This window comes from Nanorana parkeri, unplaced genomic scaffold (genome assembly GCF_000935625.1).
Source record: "Nanorana parkeri isolate BGI_ZX_2015 unplaced genomic scaffold, ASM93562v1 scaffold1720, whole genome shotgun sequence".
NCBI classification, from domain to species: domain Eukaryota; kingdom Metazoa; phylum Chordata; class Amphibia; order Anura; family Dicroglossidae; genus Nanorana; species Nanorana parkeri.
This window is the reverse complement of record NW_017307988.1, coordinates 104,012-128,630: the sequence shown is the minus strand read 5'-3', so window position 1 is coordinate 128,630 and position 24,619 is coordinate 104,012. Positions and strand designations below refer to the sequence as shown.

Genomic DNA, 24,619 nt, shown 5'->3' with positions numbered 1-24,619 from the left:
TTTCATCCAAATGCTTCAGTTTTATGCTGGCTGATGTATTAATTAGATTGTGTTTTAATTGACCCACCTAATGAAAATATATCTGTATATGTATTCCTGTGGCTCTGATAGGGGAAGGTATGGCAACAAACCTGACCATATCTTCTTGGTCAATTTGGGTGCGATAGGGAAGGTTTGCCTACCAGTACATAACATACCTACTCTATGTGAATAGCCACACACCTTATTTAAAGCATGACCTATTACAAAGAACATCTACTATATTTTGCCATGGCATGCTGTGTCACTTTTTTTCTCCCACGTTTTCAAGTCAATTAAGTTCTTCTTATACAATATTAATAATAATATGTCAAAATACAGTATGTAATATTGTAGAGTCATCTCAGCTAGTATAAGCACTCATATGTGTACACCATTCCTTGTAAAGAGCTGCTGAATAATTTGAATCTATTTACATAGGTTGTTGAACATTCATCAGCAGTTAAGTATATGAGTCAAGGAGCTGTGCTTTCATATGCATTAGGATTTCTACATCAACTTCTCCTATCCCCATAAACTACAGATGCTCCTGGAGTTACGATCGTTCGGCTTACGATCATATATATGATAGCAGCATATATATACTGTATACAGATGACCCTTGGGTTGTGTATATACTGTAATGTATATATCATAGCTTAGCCTACTGTAAACTTGACTAAAACACTTACATTAACCTACAGATGGACCTACTGTATTTGATAATAAAGTGTTGACTATCTCATGTATATAGAACTCCTCGGTTTGCAATACGATTGCTTTACGATGGGTTTATCGGAACATAACTCCATTGTATACCAAGGAGCATCTGTACTGTAGGTGTGTATTATCCTGTATAATACATAGTTTGTTGTGCAGTTCAACTGCTGTGTGTCCTTAAAGTGTATGTAAATGCAAAGCCTGCAGGACAAACAAAAACATACCTGGCACCATCACTAAGGATTTTGCCCCATTTTCAATAACTAAAATCCTCTTCAATTATCTTTTATTAGGGCTTTTATCCATGATCACACTATGGCTATGGGTATGGAACAGGAAGTGTTACTGTCCATCAAACACTGTTACCCGCCCTTTTAGGCTTCAAGCTGCCTATGGCACCAGTAGCACTGCCTGATGGGGTGGATAAGAGTATTTGATCGACAGTATCTCTTCCTGTCATCACAGTTCATGGCAGGGTAAACTTCTCCAGCCCACCGCCCAGGCTAGGGATGTACGCATACCGTTTTTTTGGTATCGAGTACAAGTACCGATATTTATCTTTCGGTACTCGCCGATATTGAGTACCAATACCGGTGCTTCTGCTAGCATTGAGCCGTCTTCCCCGGCAATCAGGAAGCTGGGCGGCGGGTAATGACTGATTGCCAGGGAAGCCAGCTCCATCCTTCACAGCCAATCAGCATCGAGCCAGCTGTTTGGCCGGGAAGCCAATCAGGAAGTCAGGCAGTGAGTCATTACCTGCCGCACTACTTCCTGGTTGGCTGGGAAGCCGACTCCATGTTCCCTCGCGGCACTACTGGTCAGAGGAAATCTCCCTCTGACTGGAAGTTCTGGTATCGGGGGTATCCTAATAGGTTGGACTTGATGGACTAATGTCTTTATTCAACCTCAAATACAATGTAACTATGTAACTATGTAAGTATCGGAGCAAATACTCAGGGTTAGTATTGGTGTATCCCTAGCCCAGGCCATTAATATTAGAAAGCATTGTAGGCCGCAGACACCTGGAACATGCACATAAGCATTGGCAATGCTGCAGAGGATAGCTAAGCCTGCAGATCGTTACCACTGCCAACAAGCAGGTGGAAGTCACTGGCAGAATCAACTGGTAGTTTTAGATACATACTTATTGTAATGACTATAAGTTGTTTTTTTTTGGGGGGGGGTTACTGACAGTTTAAGGCCTGTCTGCTAAATTTTCTGCTCTCAACTGACAGATACCGATCCCGTTTATTAACCTTATTCGATAAATGTTTTCCACATTTTAAAACAGAATTCTAGGTAGATATGAAAAGCACACAATAATGCAGCTCTGGAATCATGAATACATCATTAAGTGCATTTTTTAATGCAAGTAGCATAAGTACCTGAATGTGACCTGGGATCAACCTCTTGCAGTCCCTGTACAGCAGTGCTGGAGTATGAGAGGAAGAAGCATTACAAAGAGCCAATTATTTCATGTGCTGGCAAGGAGCATGGTGATAGGAGGAGAAAGCTGAATAACAGAGAGATGAGCTAAATGCTGTTCTGCTTCTCCTTTCACTGTCCAGTCACATGTAAGGGGTGGGCGCATGACAGCCTGGACTCAGAGGAAATATCTCAAATGATGCTGAAAGTCAGACTAAATACATCTAGTGATGGAAAAGAAGTACTGTGGGGGACAGCTATGAGTTGAAGGTGAATATTATAACTTGCAGCTCCTAGCTTGGGTTTGTGAAATTGTATTCATTAACACTATATATACACTGATATAAATTGACATTTTGGGTTAGGTACTTTATAACATAAATTTGGAAGTTTATAACAATATTGTGCTGAGTGATTAGGTTGTGTTAAATTGCTCCTGAATTAATAATTTAGTTATTACAGGTATTTATATAGCACCAATAATTTACACACGTACTGTACATTCACATCAGTCCTTCCTTAAGGAGCTTACAATCTAAAATCCCTATCTAACATACATACCAGGACCAATTTAGACAAGAGCCAGTTAACTTACCATCATGTCTTTGGAGTGTTTGAGGAAATCCACACAAGCACAGGGAGAAAACGCCATGCAGGTAGTTTCCTGAATGGGATGCAAACCAAGAAGCCAAGTCCTACAAGAAGCAGAAGTTCTAGCCACTAAGCTATTGTGCTGCCCAAACCTTTATGTAAAAAGTAGACTTCCATTGTATGATGAACAGCATTCTAGATACTGATACAGAAGGTCTAATGAATCTTACATTTTCTTTGTTTTCTCCCAGGTTTGGGTCATTCAGTGGAGTTGGCATTTACAGTGGAGCCCAGTGATGAAGTTGCCACCCCGGGACAGTCTGTAACTCTGCTGTGTTCTGCAGATGGTGTCCAGCCAATCACTATAACTTGGAGGAAGAATGGTGTACCCCTCTGGACTGGGTCAAATGCATTCCCACTTCCCAACGGCTCCCTTTACCTTCCTTTTTTTACTAACAATAAGGATGACGGCTCATCTAACCAGGGAGAATATGACTGTGCGGCACAAAACCGTTTTGGGTCTGTGGTGAGCCGAAAGGCAAGAGTGCAGGCAGCTGGTGAGTTGTGATCATTGAACAACTGATGTCACTAAAGATTAGTCTTCCCTTTATATACTAATTACCATTCAGGTAACATGTATGGTAAATAACCCCAACTTAATGCATGTTTATTTCAGCACTTCATCATAGGCATCATTATGCACCCATACTGTATTAGGTAAAATGGCATAAAACCAATGAAGATAGGAAGACTTACTGTGCTATAAAAGAATGAAATCTGCACGCTTAAAGCTAAACTCCAGGCATAGATGTTTTGTACACACGGATGTGGATGGCAGGTTTACACACACCTATGAAAAGCGTTCTGCAGTGGATCGCTTTTCAGAGGCATTTTAGAGCTCCTTCACAGGCATTCACAGGGGATACTGTCGCCTCCTGAATGCCTATTGTTTTTTATCCCAAGGGGGATTTTACATTGAAATAACAATGTACCAAGCCTTTGGTGTGCAGTTGAAATGTGGTCCCATTAACTTCAAAGGACACGTTTGGCAAGTGGCCCTGCCTGCCAAATGTGACATGCTGTAATAAATTTGCCCCCATGTATACCACCTCGAACGGCTGTCATGTAACATTGCAGGTTGGTGGTGGTGGTGGAGGGGTGGTAAAAATATGGATAAATCGCCTATATGAGCACTTGTGGGCCAGTATCTGATGGGGCAACCTCAAGCCGTTGAATAAACTTTTTCCATAACATTTTCCTTATTCTGGATCCCTCTCCTGACCACCTCTAGACATACTGTATGTGGCTAAATTCAGGAAGAATACTTTAGTAGGAGGGAGGGGCAAGGGATGTTGAGAGAAGTCAGAGGACTCAATAAAGTTCAAGAAACATAAAACTCTCTCTTCTTTCTCATATTTGGTGGTCTCTAAAGATAAAAGGTTTCTCTGTATATAAAAATTTGCTACATGGCACAGGGGGCAAAACTTTTACAAAAGGGTGCCATAATTCAGGTGTGCCTAGGGCAATAGGATGTACAAATAAGTCCTTATGAAGGCAGTATTGTGCCGCTGAAATGTTGCCTTGTTGTATATGTCTGTGCGCCACTTTGAACTTGAAGATTTCATCCTTTGAGGTAACCCTGGCTGTCTTCATTTGTTTGGTCTCACATACCATTATCCACAAACATACAGGCACAGCAGGGCAAGTCACTCTTACCACTGCACTTGCATGCCCCATCATGTCTACACCCAGCCCACTCACCACTCCACCAACATGTGCCTCAGCATTACCTCTCACTGTACCAGTGCACCACTACTATGATGCACCCTCCAATACTGAGCCTGTTCAATGCACGGGCACACTTTTGTCAGTATTATATAAGCCAGGTTTATAAATTATAGTGCAAGGTGTAATAATAACCTATAGCAACTAATCAGGATTCATCTTCTACCAAGCCAACATCACTAAAAACAAATCTGATTGGTTGCCGTGGGCTATGGTACTTCACCTTTGCTTATTGCACTGCTTTATTGTATAAACTGTTTGCTCCCCCCTCAGCCAGCTCCTCAGTGTTATGTAGTTAATTGTGCCCTAGCTATACATGGTATACGTTTGATCCTGACAATGCTTTCTTCTGTAGGTGACAGGTAATATTTAAATTGAACAAGTCAGTACCTGCCAATGGAAATGGGTAAAAACAGCTTTTAACATTTTCTGCTGTCCTCATAAGTAATATGCGTCTTTGGTATCTATTTTTTATAGTATTTGGAAGTTCTGGCACAGAAGAAGGCTGCTCTGTCACCTTGGGGAGGTCAGGATGACACAATAAATGTGCTATAGTGGCAGAAAACAAATGTCATGGGCAGAGATTAGTTATTTATATATGGAGGAAGGGAAATTAAAAACCTCCGGCTAATGATGATAATTTGGAGAAAGGGAATCAAAATCTGTGTTTTGTAGAATAAGATTTCAAAGAAATTGATGTGCTCAGGGCTTTCAATCACTCTTCACGAAGACCGCCATGGTGTTATTTACAATGGGCTTCTCTTTATGAAGATACTTCAAGGTTCTTTATAAAATATGATGCATATAAAACAAAAACGAGAGTGACAGTTTTTTGAAGGAATTGAAGGGGGTCATAGCATATATGGTGGCTAAGTGAATAGTGGTTTTGCTTTGCAGTATTTGTATCTGGGTTTAACTCCCACAGGGGCATGATACCTGCAAGATGTTTGTATGTTATATCTGTATTTTTGTGGATTTTCTTCAGCTGCACCTATTTGGAAACAAACTCAACGCTAACTGACATCTGGCCAAATTTCTAGAGTGTTTATCTGTATAATTGTAAGCGTGGTAAGGACATTCGATTGTGAGCTCTTTAGATGTAGGGACTAAAGTAAAGGGTTCTCAATACTATGAAAACTGCTACAAATTATATATGTGCTGTATAACTATAGTACACTAATAATTTCATATTCTGGAAATTAACTGTTTTTTAGCAGTTTGCTAATGTATTCACTGATTAGTTGTTATTAATATTGGATAGTATGGCTATTGTAATCATTATTCAATTACACCCTCTTAAAACACACACCTACAATATGTTTGCATATTCCAGGGGTGGACAAATTAATATGGAATTCAGAAGGCAGCTCCCCAATTCAGGCGCCAGCAGGAGTTTTTTTAGGAGCCTGCTCCTTTTTTAACTAGAGAATACCTCAAACGTTGGGTGCCAGCTATAAATTTTAAGGAGCATTGGGGAGCTGGCTCTTGGGATTTGTCCAGCCCTGTCCTATGCTATACAGCCCTTTGCTTGGATCTGTTTCGGGAACTCTGGGCATTGGAAAACAAATTAGTGGTAGTTTACCCAACAAATGGGAACTTACTGTATATCAGATTCAGAACACATACAATTTGGTGGCTTTGTAGGTCCAGTTTAATGGTTTGGCTAATGTTACCTATCTGTAACATAAAACATACTTAAATGTAGATGTGTTTGTGTGTTTAGAAACCTCCCCTCCACTGCCAAATTAAAAGATAGCATTACCGCATAAAAATACATATTTTTATAGCTTCTCCCTAGTGACCTGTGTAATTAATTAACTTATGTTCTGATAATCTCCTGATTGTTTATCCATGAATTATATACATAAAACAATTTATAAAAAACATGTCATTTTTTTTACATTTACCCTTTAAGGCTTTCATAGGGCCGGCATGGATATATATCTGTGATAAATGACCAACCCCATTTTTTTCAGTTGTGACGGCTGGAAATATAAGAACATGCACCCTTAGTTCTTGCCCATGATAATCTTAAACAACCGTCATGTTATCTGAGATATTTTCTGTGTTAATTCTGTATGTGTTACATACTTTATATACAGATAAGAAAAGCTGCATTTTATCACAACTATAGAGAGGCAAGTGACTTCTTAATGTCTTCTATTCTTTCTATTGTCCTATTTCTCTAAAAATCCCCAAATTGGCTGACTAGCGCTTTAGGAAAAGTGTACAGATACAAACATATTCCATGTAATGAAAACCTTAGGGAATGCTGATGAAAGCTCAATTTGTAAACATTTGTGTTTTGTGATAAGCAGTTGAATAGTTTCACATGTAGTCAGCTGCTCTGCTGAACACGTCGGGTAAATTGGCTAAGGATGAACTCTGGGTGCAGGTCCCCTTCCCTGTTGCTTATTTGCATCCACGGGTTGGTGCATATTGCGCAGATTTAACCTTTCAGGGTCTCGATCATGAGCCGCTGACATCAATAATGGCACCATTTATAAGCAGGATGAAATCTAAAAGGATTAGTGTGAGACAAAGAGGATGCATGATTTTATGGGTCACCATGCAAGGCATTATTAGTCAACGACAACAAAGGAATGTAATTACAGGCAAAGGGACCCAAGCATCATGCTGGCACCCAGCTAAAAACATCCCACCATTATCTGAGGCTGCTCATTAGGAAGGATTTTAATGTGGACCTTAGTTATTTCTGCTCGTGAAGAAAAGTTCACAGAGGTGGAAATTCAGTCCTGTCCTTTATACGGGTGCCACTGTCTGTTGCGCCAGTGGTATGTGGAAGCAGAGGATCCTCTGTTCACAGAAAGAGATCAACACCAAAGTTTCTGTTCATTTTTAGTGTGCCAGCTTGGCATAAATGAGATAAAGTGCTGACTACACAAATTCCAGAATGCTGGAATACACAGTCGATCTATAATTATCATTCCACAAGTTTGTGGCAATTTGGACAAAGAAACTCAACTCCCATGTCTTTAAAGGAAATTATATTTAAATAGAAAGTGTATGTGGGTTGGAGAAAGCAAGCTATATTCTGGGCAATGTAGTTATTTTCCATCTCTAGGGCTACTACAAGAGTAAGAACATACATGACTGATCTCATATCAATGCGTTTACAGGATTAGTCCAGCTGAACAACTGATGATAAAGTGTTTGGTGGATACATGTGTGTTGTAGCACAAAAATGCTGCTGTGACCAAGCACATGTGAATTCATCAACATACTTCTAGAGCAGTGACTTTGACTTGAGATACTTCTAGAGCTGATATTACTCTTCCTTCCCCCATAGTTACCCCACAGAATGTTTCATTATTGCATTGAATAATACATAGATGCGTTTTATCTATAGGCTATCCTTGTTATGGAAAATGTAGGAATGGGGCATGACTACAGATTTTGTCCACAGCCACTGAAACCTTCCGTACCAACCTATACTGAAGCTAGCTTTATAGGAATGCATTGTTAGATTCCTATTGGCTATTTCAATTTGCAATAGCCAATAGCAAACTAGCTATTGCACCCGCCCACTGCTGCTGTCAATCAGCAGAGGGAACCTGCAGTTCTCAATCAGGTCCCCACTAGTGATTGACAGCAGCAGAGGGCGGGTGCAATAGCTGGTTTGCTATTGGCTATTGCTAATTGGAATAGCCAATAGGAATCTAGCAATGCATTCCTATGGCGAAAATGCCGGCATTCGGCTATTCGGCTATTCACTTACTGCTGTTCGACATCTATAAGAATAGACCGAACAGCAGCGAGTAGCCTTCCGGAGGTTCGGCTTAACCGATCCAAATGTTGGATTGGCTGAGTCGAACTCCTTCTGCACTTCGGGTCGGCCGACCCGAAGTGCAGAAGGAACCCGATGTACGGCTGATTTCAGCCTGAAGTGAATAGCCAAACAGCGTTCGGCTCACTACGCTTCAGGTCGGTCGTTCACTCGGCTGCCTACGGCAGTCCTTTTTCCAGTCTTTGTTTCCCTCTCAGTACTAGAGGTTGTGTGACATAAAGTTGGTGGTGCTTGGAGGGTTTTTTTTTTAGAAGCAAATAGGAGTTATAACTGTTTCTAGATCCATGGGACATAAACACTTTGCTGTTTCTAATGGTGGTAAAGGGCAAACACTCTAGAGAACTAAATACAATATTATATGTTAGCTTGTAGAATATATAAAATTGAGTGTATATATTGGCCTGGTTACTACATCAACTTTTATATAATAGCTACATTGTAACAATGCATATGTTACTCATACTTTTGTATTGAAGTGCATACTAGTCTAAGGGTATCCAGAATGTGGGTTGAGAGACATTTGGGACCTTTATTTTTCTTGTATGCTGCATGTTGTAGCCTTTTAGCAAGTGCTCATTGCCAAATGTTCAGTACTTTTTCTTTAGAAATAATTTCATATTATCTGTACAGATGATAAACAAAGTTCTTTTCAATTTAACATTGCCTCAAATTAAGGTGAACCATTCATTCTACATGACATATGCACTCTTTTTATTGTGAGAGAATTATCATATACTAGTCAGACTACTGTAAAGGTGTAACGAGGCCTTGGCACATGGATATTTAGTTGACATTCAGATGTAACACTTCAAGAAAACCTTGAAATTCCTAAAACAGGAATATGAATATGAAACATAAATCTTAACTTCTAAGAAGGATGCTGGGAAGAAACTAAAGAGCAACTTGCAACTGCAGCACTCCATGATTGACTGTATTCCAGTGGCAGTACATTAGTTCTTAGTGCATAGGACGCAGTGTTAACATTTAATACTTGACCTGCCCTATCTTTTAACTAGGGATGCACAGATACTTTTCGAGTACCAGTGCAGATACTTGGCATTTTCATGAGAACTACCAGGGTTGCAGTGGTTGCGGCTGGGACCTGGCTCTGGCACTCCACCACTGTCCTGAAATCATTAGTCTGTATTGTTTTAGAAAAACTGTCACATGACAATAAACAAAAATGTATCAGTACTCGTACTTGTAAGTACTCGGCAAGTACCAGTACTCGTACTCACGAAACTGGTATCTTTGCATCCCTTTATTTATATTTATAAAAACAAAATCGTACATTAAAACAGAGATGTACAAATCCCAGGAGCTCCGTGTGCTCCTTACAAATGATAGCTGCCTCCTAATTTTTGCATTTTTCTCTAATGTAGTCTTGGAGCTCAAAAGTATCGGTACATGTACTTGTACCGAGTACTGTACTTGGTATCTGTGCAACCCTACTTTTAACCCAACCCATTAAAATATACTACTAACACCAGACCTCCTCTTAATACCTATCTTGACCTTAACATGTAACCAAGCCTCACCTCTAACATTAAAGTGATATTAAACAATAACTCCAGGAAATCTAAAAATTACCTCTTGCAATGAGGCTACCCTTGCACTGCAAGGGTTAACTTTTCATTTTTGTCTAGGGGTTAAAACAAATAAAATATACTCACCTGATTCTCAGTGTCGCTTTGCTTCTAGACTGATCCCCGTAGTCTCTTCTCCCCCAGGCTCCAGTGGTCTAAAGACTGCTGATGTCATCACGTCCAATGCAGCCACATTAGATGTGAGCACGACAAGGGACACTTCATTGCTAGAGTGGAGAGCAAGAGAGGTGAGCGATCACTGTCTCAGGACCAAAGATTAGGTGCTTATATTTTCTTTATTCTGAGCACCTAATTCTTGCAGTGTGGGGGTAGCCCACTGCAATGGTTAATTTATTTTAGATTTTTTGAAGTTCTTTAACCAGTTGACATCCGGTGTGTTAAACCCCCTTCCCATCCAGGCCATTTTTCAGTATTCAGCGCTGCGGTACTTTAACTGACATTTATTCCGTCATGCAGCGCTGTACTGAAATTAAGTTTATACCCTTTTTTGGGGACAGATAGAGCTTTATTTTTGTGTTATTTAATCACCACTGGGGTTTTCATTTTTTAATATATTAACGAAAAACTACAGATTTTTTTTTAAAAAAACAGTTCCCATCGAAATTCACGCCATACAACTGATCGGTGGCTATAGAGCCGCTGATCGGTTGTATGTGAAACAGCCGTTAACGGCTGTAGTAACGAGCGGGTCTTTCCTGCCCGTGCGCGCGCGAGCACGGCATGAGGTTAAAGTCAAAAGGTTTTTAAGCCAATTAAATCACCTACAATGGAAATGTAAAACTTTTAACTACTTGCAGAATCATCTGGTCCCCTGAACACTGGTCCTGATATCGTGTTTTAGGGTGGCTCCTTTCCCTTGCAGGGTCCTATGGAACCATCGTTGCGTGTATTAATAAACTGTGTGTCTGCACAAGCACACAGGGACAACGAGACAAGCCACTATCCTCCTACCTGAACCTTCCTTTTCCCTTCTCCTTGCTAGTAGATGGACAGCTGCTGGAGACTGCTCTGTCCTTTGGGATCCTGCATTCGACACGAAGTTCAGGGTAGTGGAGCTAAGAGAGTGGGAGCTGTTTAAAAAACATGATGACTGTAACTCCAGCTGACTGCTTGGGCAAAAATGTTAAGAAACACTTGGCAATATATATTTGTTTGATCTGGAATAATTATTGAAAAAAGTATGCACTGTAATCTAGGTGTGGTTTCCAGTAGGATAATTATCTTCATAGTTGCATGGTTCCCCTTGTGTTTGCATGGCTGCTCCAATTTCCGGACCCAACCTGCCACTAGTGGTTAGTCAGCAAGTCAGCTGCCTTGTTCTGTAATGCTGATAACATTTCCCCACTCATCCAAGTGGCTTTGTCATTTTGTTATAGCCTGTCTCTGGGATAGAGATAACCTCCGTCCCACCCCCCTGTAAATGATTGCTGTATTAAAAAACAAACTGAATGCCATTTTTACTTACTTAAAGCAGTGGTCATGTGATGTCCTACTTTGGGTGTCCATGTCACTGCCTCTGTAAAGTGGACACCTCCTATTGGCTGTCCAGCAGTGGGGTCCTCTTGGGAACCAGGAGAGAAGTGATGTCATTGCAAGGGAACTGTCGGGGACCAGCTAGCAAGGAGCATCTAGATAAGCAGTCCCCTGCACCGGAGTTGGCAAGGGGCCTGGATAGGGGACTCAGGTGAGTATAACTTGATTCACCAGGTAAAAACAAAATAACCCGTGCAGGATTGTTTAGAGGGGGTGGGAGAGGGGTCGTATGTTGCCCAAAGTGGGGCTTTAAACTGAGGAAGCCATTTTAATGATGGGTGAAATGTCTTTAAAATTACAGAACAAATCTAGATGGATATGACCAACTACTAGATGCTATTCCATGACCTGGGTAAGGGAAAACCTGCCTAGAAATACTGGTTAGTTTTTTGGCTTCTGCTTAAATTGACCCTAGAGTGTGCCGTCATGTTTGCAATGTAGACAATAGCAGATAGCAGACTGGAGTAAATATGTGAAATGTAACAATGTTTGTGCTTTAGAAATATAGAAATAACAATGAATAAATAAATGTTCCTGGTAAAAGTTAGACATATACTGCATTAGCCATAATTGGCTTTTTATTCTTAATGTACTTGTAGAGGTAGAAATGCTGACTGTCATTCTGTGCAGTGATTTCTGTGCAGTTCACCAGTCAAAATTCCATCTCACTGCCATTCACTCCACCTATAAAGGATATCACAACATATTTTCTGCTATAGCCAAACAATAGTTAAACAAAATAAAAAGTGTACATTCTCTGTCTCTACTTTCCGTTCTGCATTGATCCACATATTCTTTATTTTAAATACAAACCTCTTTACACAAGTTTAAGATTTGTTCTTCTTTATTATATATCTTTATTACTAGCTAAAAAACCCCTCTAAAGGCATACAAGATCAGTGTTATGACTTTTATGCTCCAAGCACTGCTCCCATCCCCCTGTTTCACTTTATACCTTTAAGATTAATGGGGCCCCTTCTTTTCCTGTGCAGAGGCCCTTTATGTCCCTTTGAAGCAGGACTGTGTTCGCTCTCCTGTCACTGGCTCATTTTCACAGGTCAGGGGAGATGGACAATGACAGAAGGGGTTGAGTTTGTGATAAACACATGTTATTTCTATGCAGCTGAGAGAGTCAATTAACTTGAGATTTGTTCATGAGACACAGTGACCCGCTCTTTAACCCGTCACCTGCCTACAAGATCACTGCGGGCCTAATCTTTATTTAAAGGAGCCATAAAGTGCCTGTGGCAGTGATCAGTTCACATCGGAGGAATTGTTGTGGTAGCATATCTCCACACATCTGCTGTAGGTATTTTTATTGTTAGACCTTTCATGAAGACTCGGGGAACGAAGGCATTTTGAGGGACCATGTTTAGTTGGAAGTTTAGAAAAGTGGAAAGGCACTGTAGACAGTGGTAGAGGATTTGTCACATTATTGTACACTGTACAAAATGGAAACTGATTTAGTCTTATGGAATGATCATATGTGTCCCCCTTATTTTAAAACTTTATTTTTTAATTCTTATTATTTTATATTTGGCATCCTCATGTCACATAGCCTTTAAGAGAAAAATATTTAATGAAATATGTAGGGAACAGAGGTGGACTCACCAGGCAAGAAGGGTACAACTGAAGCACCGTTGCACCCACAGGGAACCAAAGCTCCTGGGGATAGGCTACTAGTGACCCCTTATATGAGGGGAGATCCTTGGTCCTTATAAGTAAGAATTGGAGGTTTCCAGTCCCAACATATAATAACGGTGCTTTCACATCATCATGCACCTTGAATATGGTATCTTTCTATCTCAGGTCAGACCTCATACAATACATACAGTACAATTAAACATTTACATCAGTTTTGCTCCATACAGTTTTTTGTGTGCTTCTTACAATTTTATGTGTACATTAACTTTGTAGTGTACGTGTAAGTACTAGATTTTAGTGGTGGTCGGTAGGTCTGTGGTGGCTCAAATTGTGGAGGGTCCAAAAAGCAGGTCCCTTCAAGCATGTGAAGATTGTGAGAGTAGGTATAGAGCACTGTGTGTTGATGGCAATTTTTGGAAACAGCCGGTTGGAGAGCAGTGATTACTTTGTTAGTGTATGACATAAAACATACCCAGCACATTTAGGGGAATTGCCTCCCATTTTCAAGTATTTGGTATTATTAAACAGCTGTTCATCACTGCAGGCGCAACAGACACTCCAGAACACTGTTATCATCTTAGGGCACAGACTGTATTGCCAAAAACCAACCACTTTAACACTACCAAAGCCCTAAAGCAGAGAGGAGCCCCATTCCACTAAAATGCATCGGTTATGTTTTATGTCGTACACAAATAAAATGATTATTGTTTTAAAACCAGCTGGCGTTTCAAAGACTTTCTATTCATGACACTCCTCACCTACCTTCACAATCTTCACATGTCCATCATGGTCACTTGATCAGACAAAAACACATTTATAAGAAGCAGATAAGTGGAAAAATAAAGGAAAGAAACCTTCCAAGCAAGAGTGGGGGTATTTAAATATATCTACATTGACACCCTGATGTTACAGTCAATTGTTTTAAAGTCCAACAATAATTTCTGTTGCTTTGTGTCTGTGCTTTTGCTATGAAAATGTCAGAATTAGGTGTCAGTATTAAGTCTTCATTTTGGAATTCTCCAAAGACATTTCTTAGCCAGGTAAGTTGAAGACACTTTTAAAGGAACTTTACATCAAAAGTTGGAGCTTTATGTGAACGCTAGCTATATATGCGAAGGTCCATTTACAATCAAACTATATAAGGTTAACCAACATAATAATTAAGATGTAAGCACATTTTCACATACCCAGGGCCACAAATGCCAAATATCTCTTGGCTTGGAAAGAAGGACAATTGAGAAGACAAGATGGACAAAGGGATTTGGCTGCAAAAGAGGAACTGCCTATTCAAATAATGAACAGTTAGAGCTGTGCTGCCACCTTCCACCCAAATGAAATCACCATATTGGATGGTAGTCTTACTTGTTAATATAAATATTTTGTCATTTTAATTGATTTTAGATGTTCTTTGTCAGTAGGTGTATTTATATGTTTTTCTACTTTATTATTAATTCTCATTAAAATTTGTTACATTATCATTACCTGTTTGATTATTATAGACAGCTCCTATTTTGGGATTCCGTGTTTTCGGGGAACTTTGCTTATTATAGATAAATATAATCTACAGGTGTTTTAATGCAATTCTATTTGCAAGGTCTCCTAATGACTATATATGAGTCCTAAATCATTTTACTGTGATCTTCCTTAATTACTATATAGGAGTCCTAAATCTTCTCTAAGTTATCTGAGGCTGCTCATTAGGACATGTTTTATGTTTTCCCCAATCATTTCAGGCTGTAGAGACATGTTCACAGAAGTCCTTTTTATGGCAGCCACCGCCTAGTGCGCCTGAGGTATGTAGCAGCATAGCATCCTCTATTCAGAGCAGGACATCTATACCAAAGCTTCTGCTTTTCTTATGCCATCTTGGCAGAAGTGGGATGAAATGATTAATAGACAAATTCCCCACCACTGAAATACACAGTGACAATTATCATTACATGACAGTCTGCCAACTGAACACAGGTCCCCACATACCAGGTCAGCAAGGGACAAACAGACTAGCAGGGTTATTCACAGAAGGGTGAAGAGTGTGGAGAAGGCAGGAGAAGTGAACAATCTAGGCCAAAATAGCCAATTTAGAAAATTCTCCAATTAGCTCACTTTCCAGTTCAGCTTTGTTGTCCTAGATTGTCCACTTCTCCTGCCTTCTCCAAACTCTTCACCCTTTTGTGAATAACCCTGTTAGTATTGTTATAAATAGGTGTAGTATATTGTTGACAATATAAATCCTTATACATGGTGGCAGAAATAATTGAAGTTTAAAGCCAAACGTTGGTCTACAGGTATAGATGGGATCTATCCTACAGCACTCATTGTGCCAATTGAGGGAATCATGGCATTTATACCTGTTGGCAGTTAGTTTTTCTGGTTTTCACCAAGCTAGCTCATGATGATTTGCTAACTTTTGTTTAAAAAAATGTAAGGAGATGCAGTGGAACAATCTGTGATCATTACATTTAATCCTACCTGCAAAAGACAATTATAAGTCCTTAGAAAAATCAATAATAATATAAATAAATACTTGTGACAGTGGTAAGGCCATTGGATTGAAACCCGCCTTGGGAACATGGACTTGCAAATATTTCATATGAATAAAAGCAAAGTATAATGCTTTCAGTGAGTGCATATTTTGAGGTATTGTTACAGTGTTTACCTTAAAGCTGAACTCCAGCTTAAAAAATCTATATTGATATTTACATTGGTCCAGCTTGGCATAATGTAAGCATATATAAATGATCTCTGGCAGGGCCATGCCACTGCCCCTCATCCAATCACAGAATGCCTAGTATTCTTTAAGAGAAATCCTATAAATGACCACCTTGCTGAGTGAGCGATCCACTGTGTTTTAACAGCACAGAGAAAGCTGCTCAGCATGGCGGCTGCTCCTAGACCCCGAAGATGCTGTAATACACTGTAGTAGCTGTGGCTACTAAAGCATATTATAGGATGCCCATTGCCCTTCCGGGGATCATCTGTATATAATTACATTGTGCCAAGCTGGGCCAGTGTAAGTATATATACATTTGTAAAGCTGGAATTCAGCTTTAAGTACATGTAAACCCAATCTCTAAAAAAAACTCATATAAGCTTTACCCTATTAATGTGATTTCAAAAGTCATTTTCAGTCTTTATAAATCTGCAGCTTTTATTCAAATTCGGTAAAGAGGCTGAAAGAAAACAGCAGTGATGAGATGCAAAAGAAAAGGTTAAAAAAGTTTTTATTTTATTTAAAAAATGGCAAATTGTTTATGATGCACATTGCTTAAATAAACTATTATGTTTTAGATCTACTAGGAAAACAAGGTTGATTTGGCTTACATAAAGTATTTTTGAGGCTTGCTTTCCATACCTTTGCCATTATGTGAAATATAAAGACTTATTGGTTATCCTTAAGGTCTCATTGCAATTGTCTCTTTCTTAACAACCGGTGAGATAAGATAGACACACAAGGAGTGCGTGGTTTATGAAGAATTGGCTGACTCATTGAATTGCATTTTGAAAAGTAGCAGTAAAGAACAACTAATTGGTAGCACTTCAATGCAGGAAACAGAGCCCACGAACATAATGCACAAATAATGTACTTAAAGTTTTTTAAACAACATTTATTGTTAAGATTATTTACAGCAAGCTTATTTCTTTTTATGTAAGAACAGTGAAAGCACTATACTTTCCCGTCAATATAAAATACATCGGGCTGAAAGGACCACTTAGCAGAGGAAGCATTGGCATGGCAGTCTGTGTTACCCTTGTAGAAGGTTCATGTATGGTAACCTATGCGTGAATACAAATCTCTACATGTTTGCCATGTGGGATCATTTGTAGCAATATGATTTCCTGAACATTTCCACTATGGAACTGTTTAACTGGAAAGACCTTACAAAGGTTGTCCCTTGGGACACTGTGTATTGGTCACACCTGATCAGTTCCTGGTTTCATTGGCCTCATATTTTACTGGGTCCCTGTTGCCCGGGGTGACGTGTGAGTTATGGTCTGCTCCACTGCCTGAGTTTGATACTTTAATGCAGGTTTCCTTTTAGTACCTGACAAATGTCTTTTATCTTTGGCTGATCCAGTCACTTGGAGCGGCTCAGCTGACCTCTTAATCAGAAACAGAAATGATAGCTTTCCGTTCCCAGTAAATAAATCATAGGTTTGTGCTTTAGTTCTCCTTAAGATAAACGGATACTGCGCAAAGAACCTTAAAGTAATAATCCAGGTATTTATGTCTGTTGGTATGATTACAGCATATTCTATATGCTATATGTGCTTGTCTTTATAAAGCTGAAAAACAAACCAATTTTTTTTTTTGGAAAAGGAAGTTCTAAGTTTGTAAAAAATGTAGTCTTAAAGAGCAGCTCTACCCCCCATCTTATTCCTTTCTTCTTTTCTCTCCATCTACCCTTAAGACTTACTTTCTCTACGGTCCACCTTCTTCTTCTATTGCTTATTTTTGTAAAAAAATGGATAGGAGGAAAAGTCACACTTTCTATAACTCGATGGTCTTCATGGATATGGTTTTCTCAACAAGGATGCTCTTGATAGGCACATGGAAGTAGGCTAAATATATGTTCCATTACTTTTACCTGTTAAGTTGCCTATGTTCATTTATAAGTTGAGCTATGCAACTATTCCACTTTCATGTACCAGTGTATGTTGCTATTCTCCTGTCTTTTCGTAAATCAAAAATAAAATTAAAATAAAATCTTAAGAATGCATTCTGGTACCTTAACTATTAACACAAATGTATCTTATTTGTATATCAAAAACAAACATTCCCAGCACACTCACCAGCCAGCCTGCAAAAAAAGTACACTTTCTAACTACTAAAGATAAAAAAAGGGGTTTTAGTTGTACAACTTTTGCAAAACATGTGGAAGCCGCACTGCCTCGTCAAGGCCCCTCTGTGTAGTGTGGTCCTAACTCTAATCTATGAGAGCCTCCATCTTGGAGCAAATTTATAGCAAAGGATCAAATGGGTGCAGGTTTGTGAGGAGGCAGCCCAACCTCCTTGAAAGCATAGGCACACAAGGAGCCCCACACATTGGTTGGGCTGCCTCCTGGCGAACCTGCACCAATTCATCCTTTGCTATAAATATGCTCCAAGATGGAGGCTCTCATAGATTAGAGTTAGGACCACACTACACAGAGGAGCCTTGGCGAGGCAAGCATGTAAATCAAACATACCCTCCTAACAGCAGTACCCTTCTAGACTGATATAACATTAAAGTGATACTATACTTAAAAATGCATTCAAGAGCCCTAACTATTAACACAAATTTATCTTATTTGTTTATCACTCGGCTGTAGATCCTCAAATCATCTCTGAATTGGTGCTGACACTGTCCTTCCTTGTGGAGGGTGGCTACTCTTGTTCCGTATGGTCCCTGTGCGTGTTGTAAAGTAGCCACCGATCCAAGCTCGCTCCTGTGATGGACTACAATCCCGATACAAATTAGAAAACTATATATGAGCTTGCAATCCATCAGGTGAACAAAAGTAGCTACCCTCTAGAAGAAAGGACAGTGTCAGCATGAACTCAGAGATGATTGGAGGATCTACATCTGAGTGATGCACAAATAAGCTATATTTTGTGTTAATAGTTAAGATACTTTAATGCATTTTTAAGATTTAACTTCTGAGTTTAGTGTCACTTTAAATCATTCTTATTACTACAAGAAACAAAACATGCATGCACTCATGGTCACTTCATAACTGAAGGACAGCGAGAGCTCTTACTAAAACTAAACATGTGACTTTGAGTTGAAGCAGCCAACCTTAGATAAAATAAACATATATTGGCCTAAAGATTTGTTATTCTTAATGGGGGAACTACAAACTTCTATCCTTTACAGCCAAAGAAGGTACCATCTTACTCTCTATTTGGATTGTAGCTGCCATGGTGCTCCACATGTGATCAGCTAAGACACCAGCCATTTCAGGGCTTGAATGTTCGGTTGAGAGGTGAAACAAGCACACTGGCAACTTGACCGTTGGCATGCCTTAAATGTAACTATAGTAGGAGACATTAAATTGGTGAGTCTAGTTCCTCTTCAAGTACTAGGTGTAGTTACATTGGCATATAGCAGCCAGTCATATTTCACTGAGATGGGGTCAGACCAGCACAGAATGGATTCTGATTGATTGCACATAACAGCAATGGTTGGATTCTTAGCTACTTCCTATTGTTTCTTTGGGACAGAAAGTAAGTGGAAACAGTCACAAACAAATAACTTGACAGACATTCCAAACACGTTCTTTTCTCCAAAATGAAAACAAATATTTGGTTAAAGTTACACTTTCTTGATCTTTGGATTCAAAGTTCTACCAACTGGAACACAGTTTGAAATACATTTAAACTTCAATTTTGAATTTGGTTATTTGAAATAGTACCCTGTTTTCCTCTCACAATCTGATTGCAGAATAGCAACTGACACTGAACCTATTGAGTATCCTCATTGTCATGTACCTGGTTGGAGATCAAGCAGATGAGGGGGCTTTTCTTATCTAACACCCTGAAAGTGGAGGCAGAAAGTGGAGATGTGAGGACAGAGAGTGGCATGAGGGCCGAAGTTGCGGGATGGTCCGGTCTTCTGGTGTGCAGACCAGGATGGCTGTAGGTCACTGAGCAGAAATAAGGTGCAGGAACACTTAAGCCTAAGAAGGCAGGACCATAGTCAGGAGTGGAGCCAAGGTCAGAAACAGCCAGGCAATGTGATGCAGAGTCGGCAGAGACAGCATCAGCATACAACCTGGAAGTGAGCAAAACCTGGGCAGTAAGTTATGGAATCAGCAGACAGACGCAGTTTCATCAAACAAGCTATGGGTCAGTAACTGCTGGGCGGCGAGGTACAAAATCAGCAGGCATTATGCAATCTCCAATGTACAGGCACAACAAGCAGACAGGATCCAGAAGCAGGTCAAAGGAGCAAACCTGGTCAAACACAGGAGAACAGAACAACCGGTTGGGTCACAGGTATCAGGAACTAGCTGAAGACCACTCAGCAGTCTGCTCCTATCACATGCCTGTTTATATAGACCATTTGGTGCTGAGCGGGCATGCTAATGCATGTGCACCTGCACACTAATTCATGCACACTTGCACACTAATGTCCGTCTGCACACTAATGTGCATCTGCCTGTGATCCTGTACACAGGGTCATGAGCCATACTATGTGCATGAGTTTACACTGGTCTTCCGGAGCTGTAATGTACTGAACCTTTCTAAAGCTGGGTATACACACATATATTTTCTTCATTCAACCTGCAACAAAAAGTAAAACAGATTCCTTCATCAACGAGCGTTCATTGAGGAATCCCCTGCTGCTTTTATTTTATTCTGACAGCGGCCGGTGGCCACTGTCAGAGTACCCGAACTGAGCCTACAGGTGCATGTACCATTCAGCTGACAACTTTCCAATCGGCTCCTTCAATCACCTGATTGCGGGATTCTGGCTGGAATGGTGCCGACAGTGGCACCCACTGTGCAAATTTCAGCCGGTGCGTGTATAGCCTACTTCACACTGCTCCTAAACACACATCCCAGGACAACCTGGCTGAAAGCTTTTGCCTTTGAAGCATGTTGGCCACACATGACGCTATAGAAGGAGGGCTACTTCAGTGTTACCGTCCTGGGTGCTATAATACATGGTACTGAATAATTTACCTCACAAAGGCATTCAGATCAGAAAAGTCAGTGTGAAGCAATTTGTATAAATGTTCTGGGCAAGTGACACAAAAATACTGTGACCATTAATTCAACATGACAGCCAGGCAACTGGCATTTTAAGAAGTGAAGTCACCAATGGCAGGCTCGATACTTCCTCAGTAGTGACCACCATTACTGTACTATGATGCTGCTAATGAATACTGTTCCAAAGTACAGTTCCTAATCTTACTTATCAGTTGATGTTTTCTATCTAATATACACTGCCTGGCCAAAAAAAAGTCACACCTGGATTTAGCTAAGCGAATAGGTCAGAGCTCTCCATTAGATAATTAGTCTAGGTTAAACAGGTTCAAAAATGAGGTCAGCTGCCTACCTGAATATACTGAATGATCAGGTTTTTCCATCAATGGATTTTTTCTTCCTTGATGGCACATTGGGCATATTCCATGATAATAATGTCAGGATTCATCGGTCTCAGATTGTGAAAGAGTGGTTCGGGGAACATAAGATACAATTTTCCCGGTCCAGACCTTAACCCCATTGATAATCCTTGGGATGTGCTGGAGAAGAATTTACACAGAGGTCCGACTCTCCCATCATCACTACAAGATCTTAGTGAACAATTAATGCAACTCCGTATGGAAATAAATGTTGTGACATTGCATAAGCTTATGTGAACGATGCTGTGACAAATGCGTGCTATAATGAAAGTTAAAGGTGCGTGTAATTTTTTGGCCACTCAGTGTGCATCAGGCTAATATAGGTTTAGCGCAGCGGTCTCAAAGTACCGGCCAGCGGGCCAACTCTTTTTTTTCACAAAAGGCCCCGGCCGGCGGGCACCCTCGGGCGGGGGAGCCGGTACTAAGTGGCCCGTAGCTGACAAGTGGGGCACACAGCTACACGGTCTGCATCTCCGACGGATGCAGACCGCGGAGCAGCTCCTGTCAGCTCCGGCCGTAGCTATGTCAGTTCTCAGCTCTGGCCGAATGATGGATCATCAGTAAGGTCTAGTGCAGACCTTACTAATGATCACCGCTAGATCACCAGGGAATGAAGATGTGCATCCTCCCTGCACGGATGAAAGCAGGTGAGGGGGCTTGGAAGGAAAGGAGGGAGTGGAGCTTTATTAATATGTGTGCTGGGGGCTTTGGAGGGAGGGGGGAAGTTTATTATTATATGTGCTGGGGGGGCAGTGTATTAAATGTGTGTGGGAGGCTTGGAAGGGGGGCAAAGTGTATTATGTGTGTGTGGGGGGGCAGTGTATCAAATGTGTGCGGGGGGGCTTAGAAGGGGGGGCGAAGTTTATTATGTGTGTGCAGGGGGGTGTATTAGTGTGTGGGGGGGTTGTATTTTTCTGTGTGTATAATAGGCCCCATTCACACCTATATTTCAGGTGCGATTAGGGATTCCTGTGTCACAAACCTGCGTTTTCCTGCAGCAGGAATCCCTAATCTGGCGTTTACATGCAGCAACTGTCACCCATTCAAGTTAATGAACGGGTGACAGCCGCTGCATGTGCACGCCTGCATACCGCATGTAATTGTATGTGATGTGATTACATGCAGTTATAAAAACAATCACTATCTCTGGATACACAATTGTGTAACCAGGGATAGTGACAGATTCCTAACTGCATGTAATCCTTTCACATATGATTACATGCAGTGTGCAGGCGTTTACATGCAGCAGCTGTCACCCGATCATTAATTTGAATGGGTGACAGTTGCCGCTTGTAACATATTCAGACATTAACACTGGTACCGTATATAGTAGCGGCCCCCACAGGACTAAAAAATGTGTCCAGTGGCCCCCAACTAAATTGAGTTTGAGACCCCTGGTTTAGCGGAATAGTTCAACTGTTTTATGGAGTCAGACATAGGCTAGCAAAGGTAATTTTAATGACCATAATTTCTTATCATTTCATTTCAATTTTACTTTATGGCATGGAATCAGTGATTGTGGTAATATTCAGAGTTGCCTTGTGAAATACACAAATTGTTCCCAACCCTCTGTTGCATTATTCCTTCACAAGTTGGCCTCCCTCTCTTGTCTCCACACATCATGGTTAAGTTCAAGGGTCAGCGGGGTGAGAGGAATCAGTGACCTTGTATTAAGCTGGCCCGGCTGGCTGGCCCCTCTGATCCCCCTGGGGAGACGCTTGGCTAATGAAATGCAGAGGACAGGGAAAAAAACTGCAAGCAAGCCTAGGAAATGAAAGCATGCTGTTTAACTCTTTGTTACCTAAAAAGCCTGCACCATATGGTACAGCATCTCCATTAAATCTCAGAGACTAAAGTGCTAATTGATCAGGGTGCAGCCGTACAAGAGATGAACACAATGGCGTTGCCGAGATGCATTCTCTCTTAATATAATCACAACCTGTCAACTTACAGCATCACAAATAACACCCAAATGCCAAAACATGTCGATCTCTTTAATGGGTTGCGTGGAGATGAATTTTTTAGGATGATCTTCATTTATCTCATTACATTTTTTTCACTAAGTTAAACTGCGTGCAATCTTTTTGATCTTGTTTTTGCTATTCTTTTGTTAATAAAGCCTGCGATAACCTCAAATGAGTCACACATTATAACAAACTAGTGAGCTGAAACGAGCCTGCTGATAATCACATCATAATAATGCTTTCATTGGTGCATTGAAGTAGAGAAAAATAAGAATTATTGACTCATAGTGTCATTAGTGGCCACCACAGAACATGGCCCCTGCAGCATTTTCTTTCGATGCTGTGCTAGTTTGCTACGCCATTGTTAATTAAAGTTACTCTCCATTAAAAAACAAAAATATTTTTACCCTTGCCATAAGGTTACCCACGCACTGCAAGGGTTAAGGGCTTGTTATTGTCTAAGGGCTGGAGTAAAGCAGATTTACTTACTGATCAACTGTCTGAATTACTGATCAAAGTTTCCCCAGCAGTCAGTGCTCTCCTCTTCTCCTCCTCTGCTCTGACTGGTTGAACATTCCCCTGCTTCCTCACATCTAATGCAAGTCTATGGTGCCTGCATTAGATGTAATGACATCAGAATACCTTAGACCCCCTGGAGCTCAGTGGAGAAGAAGACTGGTCTAGCAGCCCCAAAAGTACCGATAAGAGAAGGATCAAAGTAAGTAAATCTGCTTTACTCCAGTTTCCTAGACAAACATGAGAACTTAAAAGAGAACTATGGGGTAATTGTTTTTCCTTACGAGAGGTCACAGGAGGACATATACTAGCGTTCTCTCATGACCCAAAGCTCAGTATATCGCGAGCTGCAGCTCGCAGTATACTGAGACCGGCACAGCCGGGATGGATCCCGACATTGCTGTCGAGATCCACCCAGCTGCGTGAGTGACAGCGGGCTCTGTCTATCTAGAGGCAGAGCCAGCTGTACCCGCCACCTCCCCAGTCCGTTCCTCCAGTCAGCACTGGAGGATCAGAGCAGGGAGAGGGGAATCCCTGCAGGGAGCGGTGACTGATAGTCACCGCTCTCTGTAGGGAGATGATCGAGAAGTGAGCGAGCGACGGTATGTGTATGTACTTCCCAATCTATTGAGCCGATGTGTGACAGTTTCATTGTCACACGTCGGCGCGATCTATGAGGATGAGTGATTTTCACTCACCTCAAAGTTCTCCTTTAACCTTTGAAGTGCGGGGCTAGCTCCATTGCAAGGGAACTTTTTCGCTTGCCTGGAGATGGGCTTCAAAAGTAAGAATATTTTTAAAAAATGGAAGACAGCATTTTAATAGAAAATTAAATTGTATGGATTTTTTAAAATATTATATTAATAAATAAATATTAATAAATAATAATATTTTATTAA

At 40.6% G+C, this 24,619-nt stretch overlaps 1 protein-coding gene across 1 annotated transcript in view; it reads left to right on the top strand.

The window, feature by feature from the left end:
* IGDCC3 (immunoglobulin superfamily DCC subclass member 3) overlaps positions 1-24,619 on the top strand; it is a 107,577-nt gene that overhangs the window by 21,701 nt on the left and 61,257 nt on the right. The window contains exon 2 of the mRNA XM_018571268.1: positions 3,006-3,311. Coding sequence (XP_018426770.1) covers positions 3,006-3,311 — 306 coding nt within the window. The remainder of the gene's footprint in view (positions 1-3,005; positions 3,312-24,619) is intronic.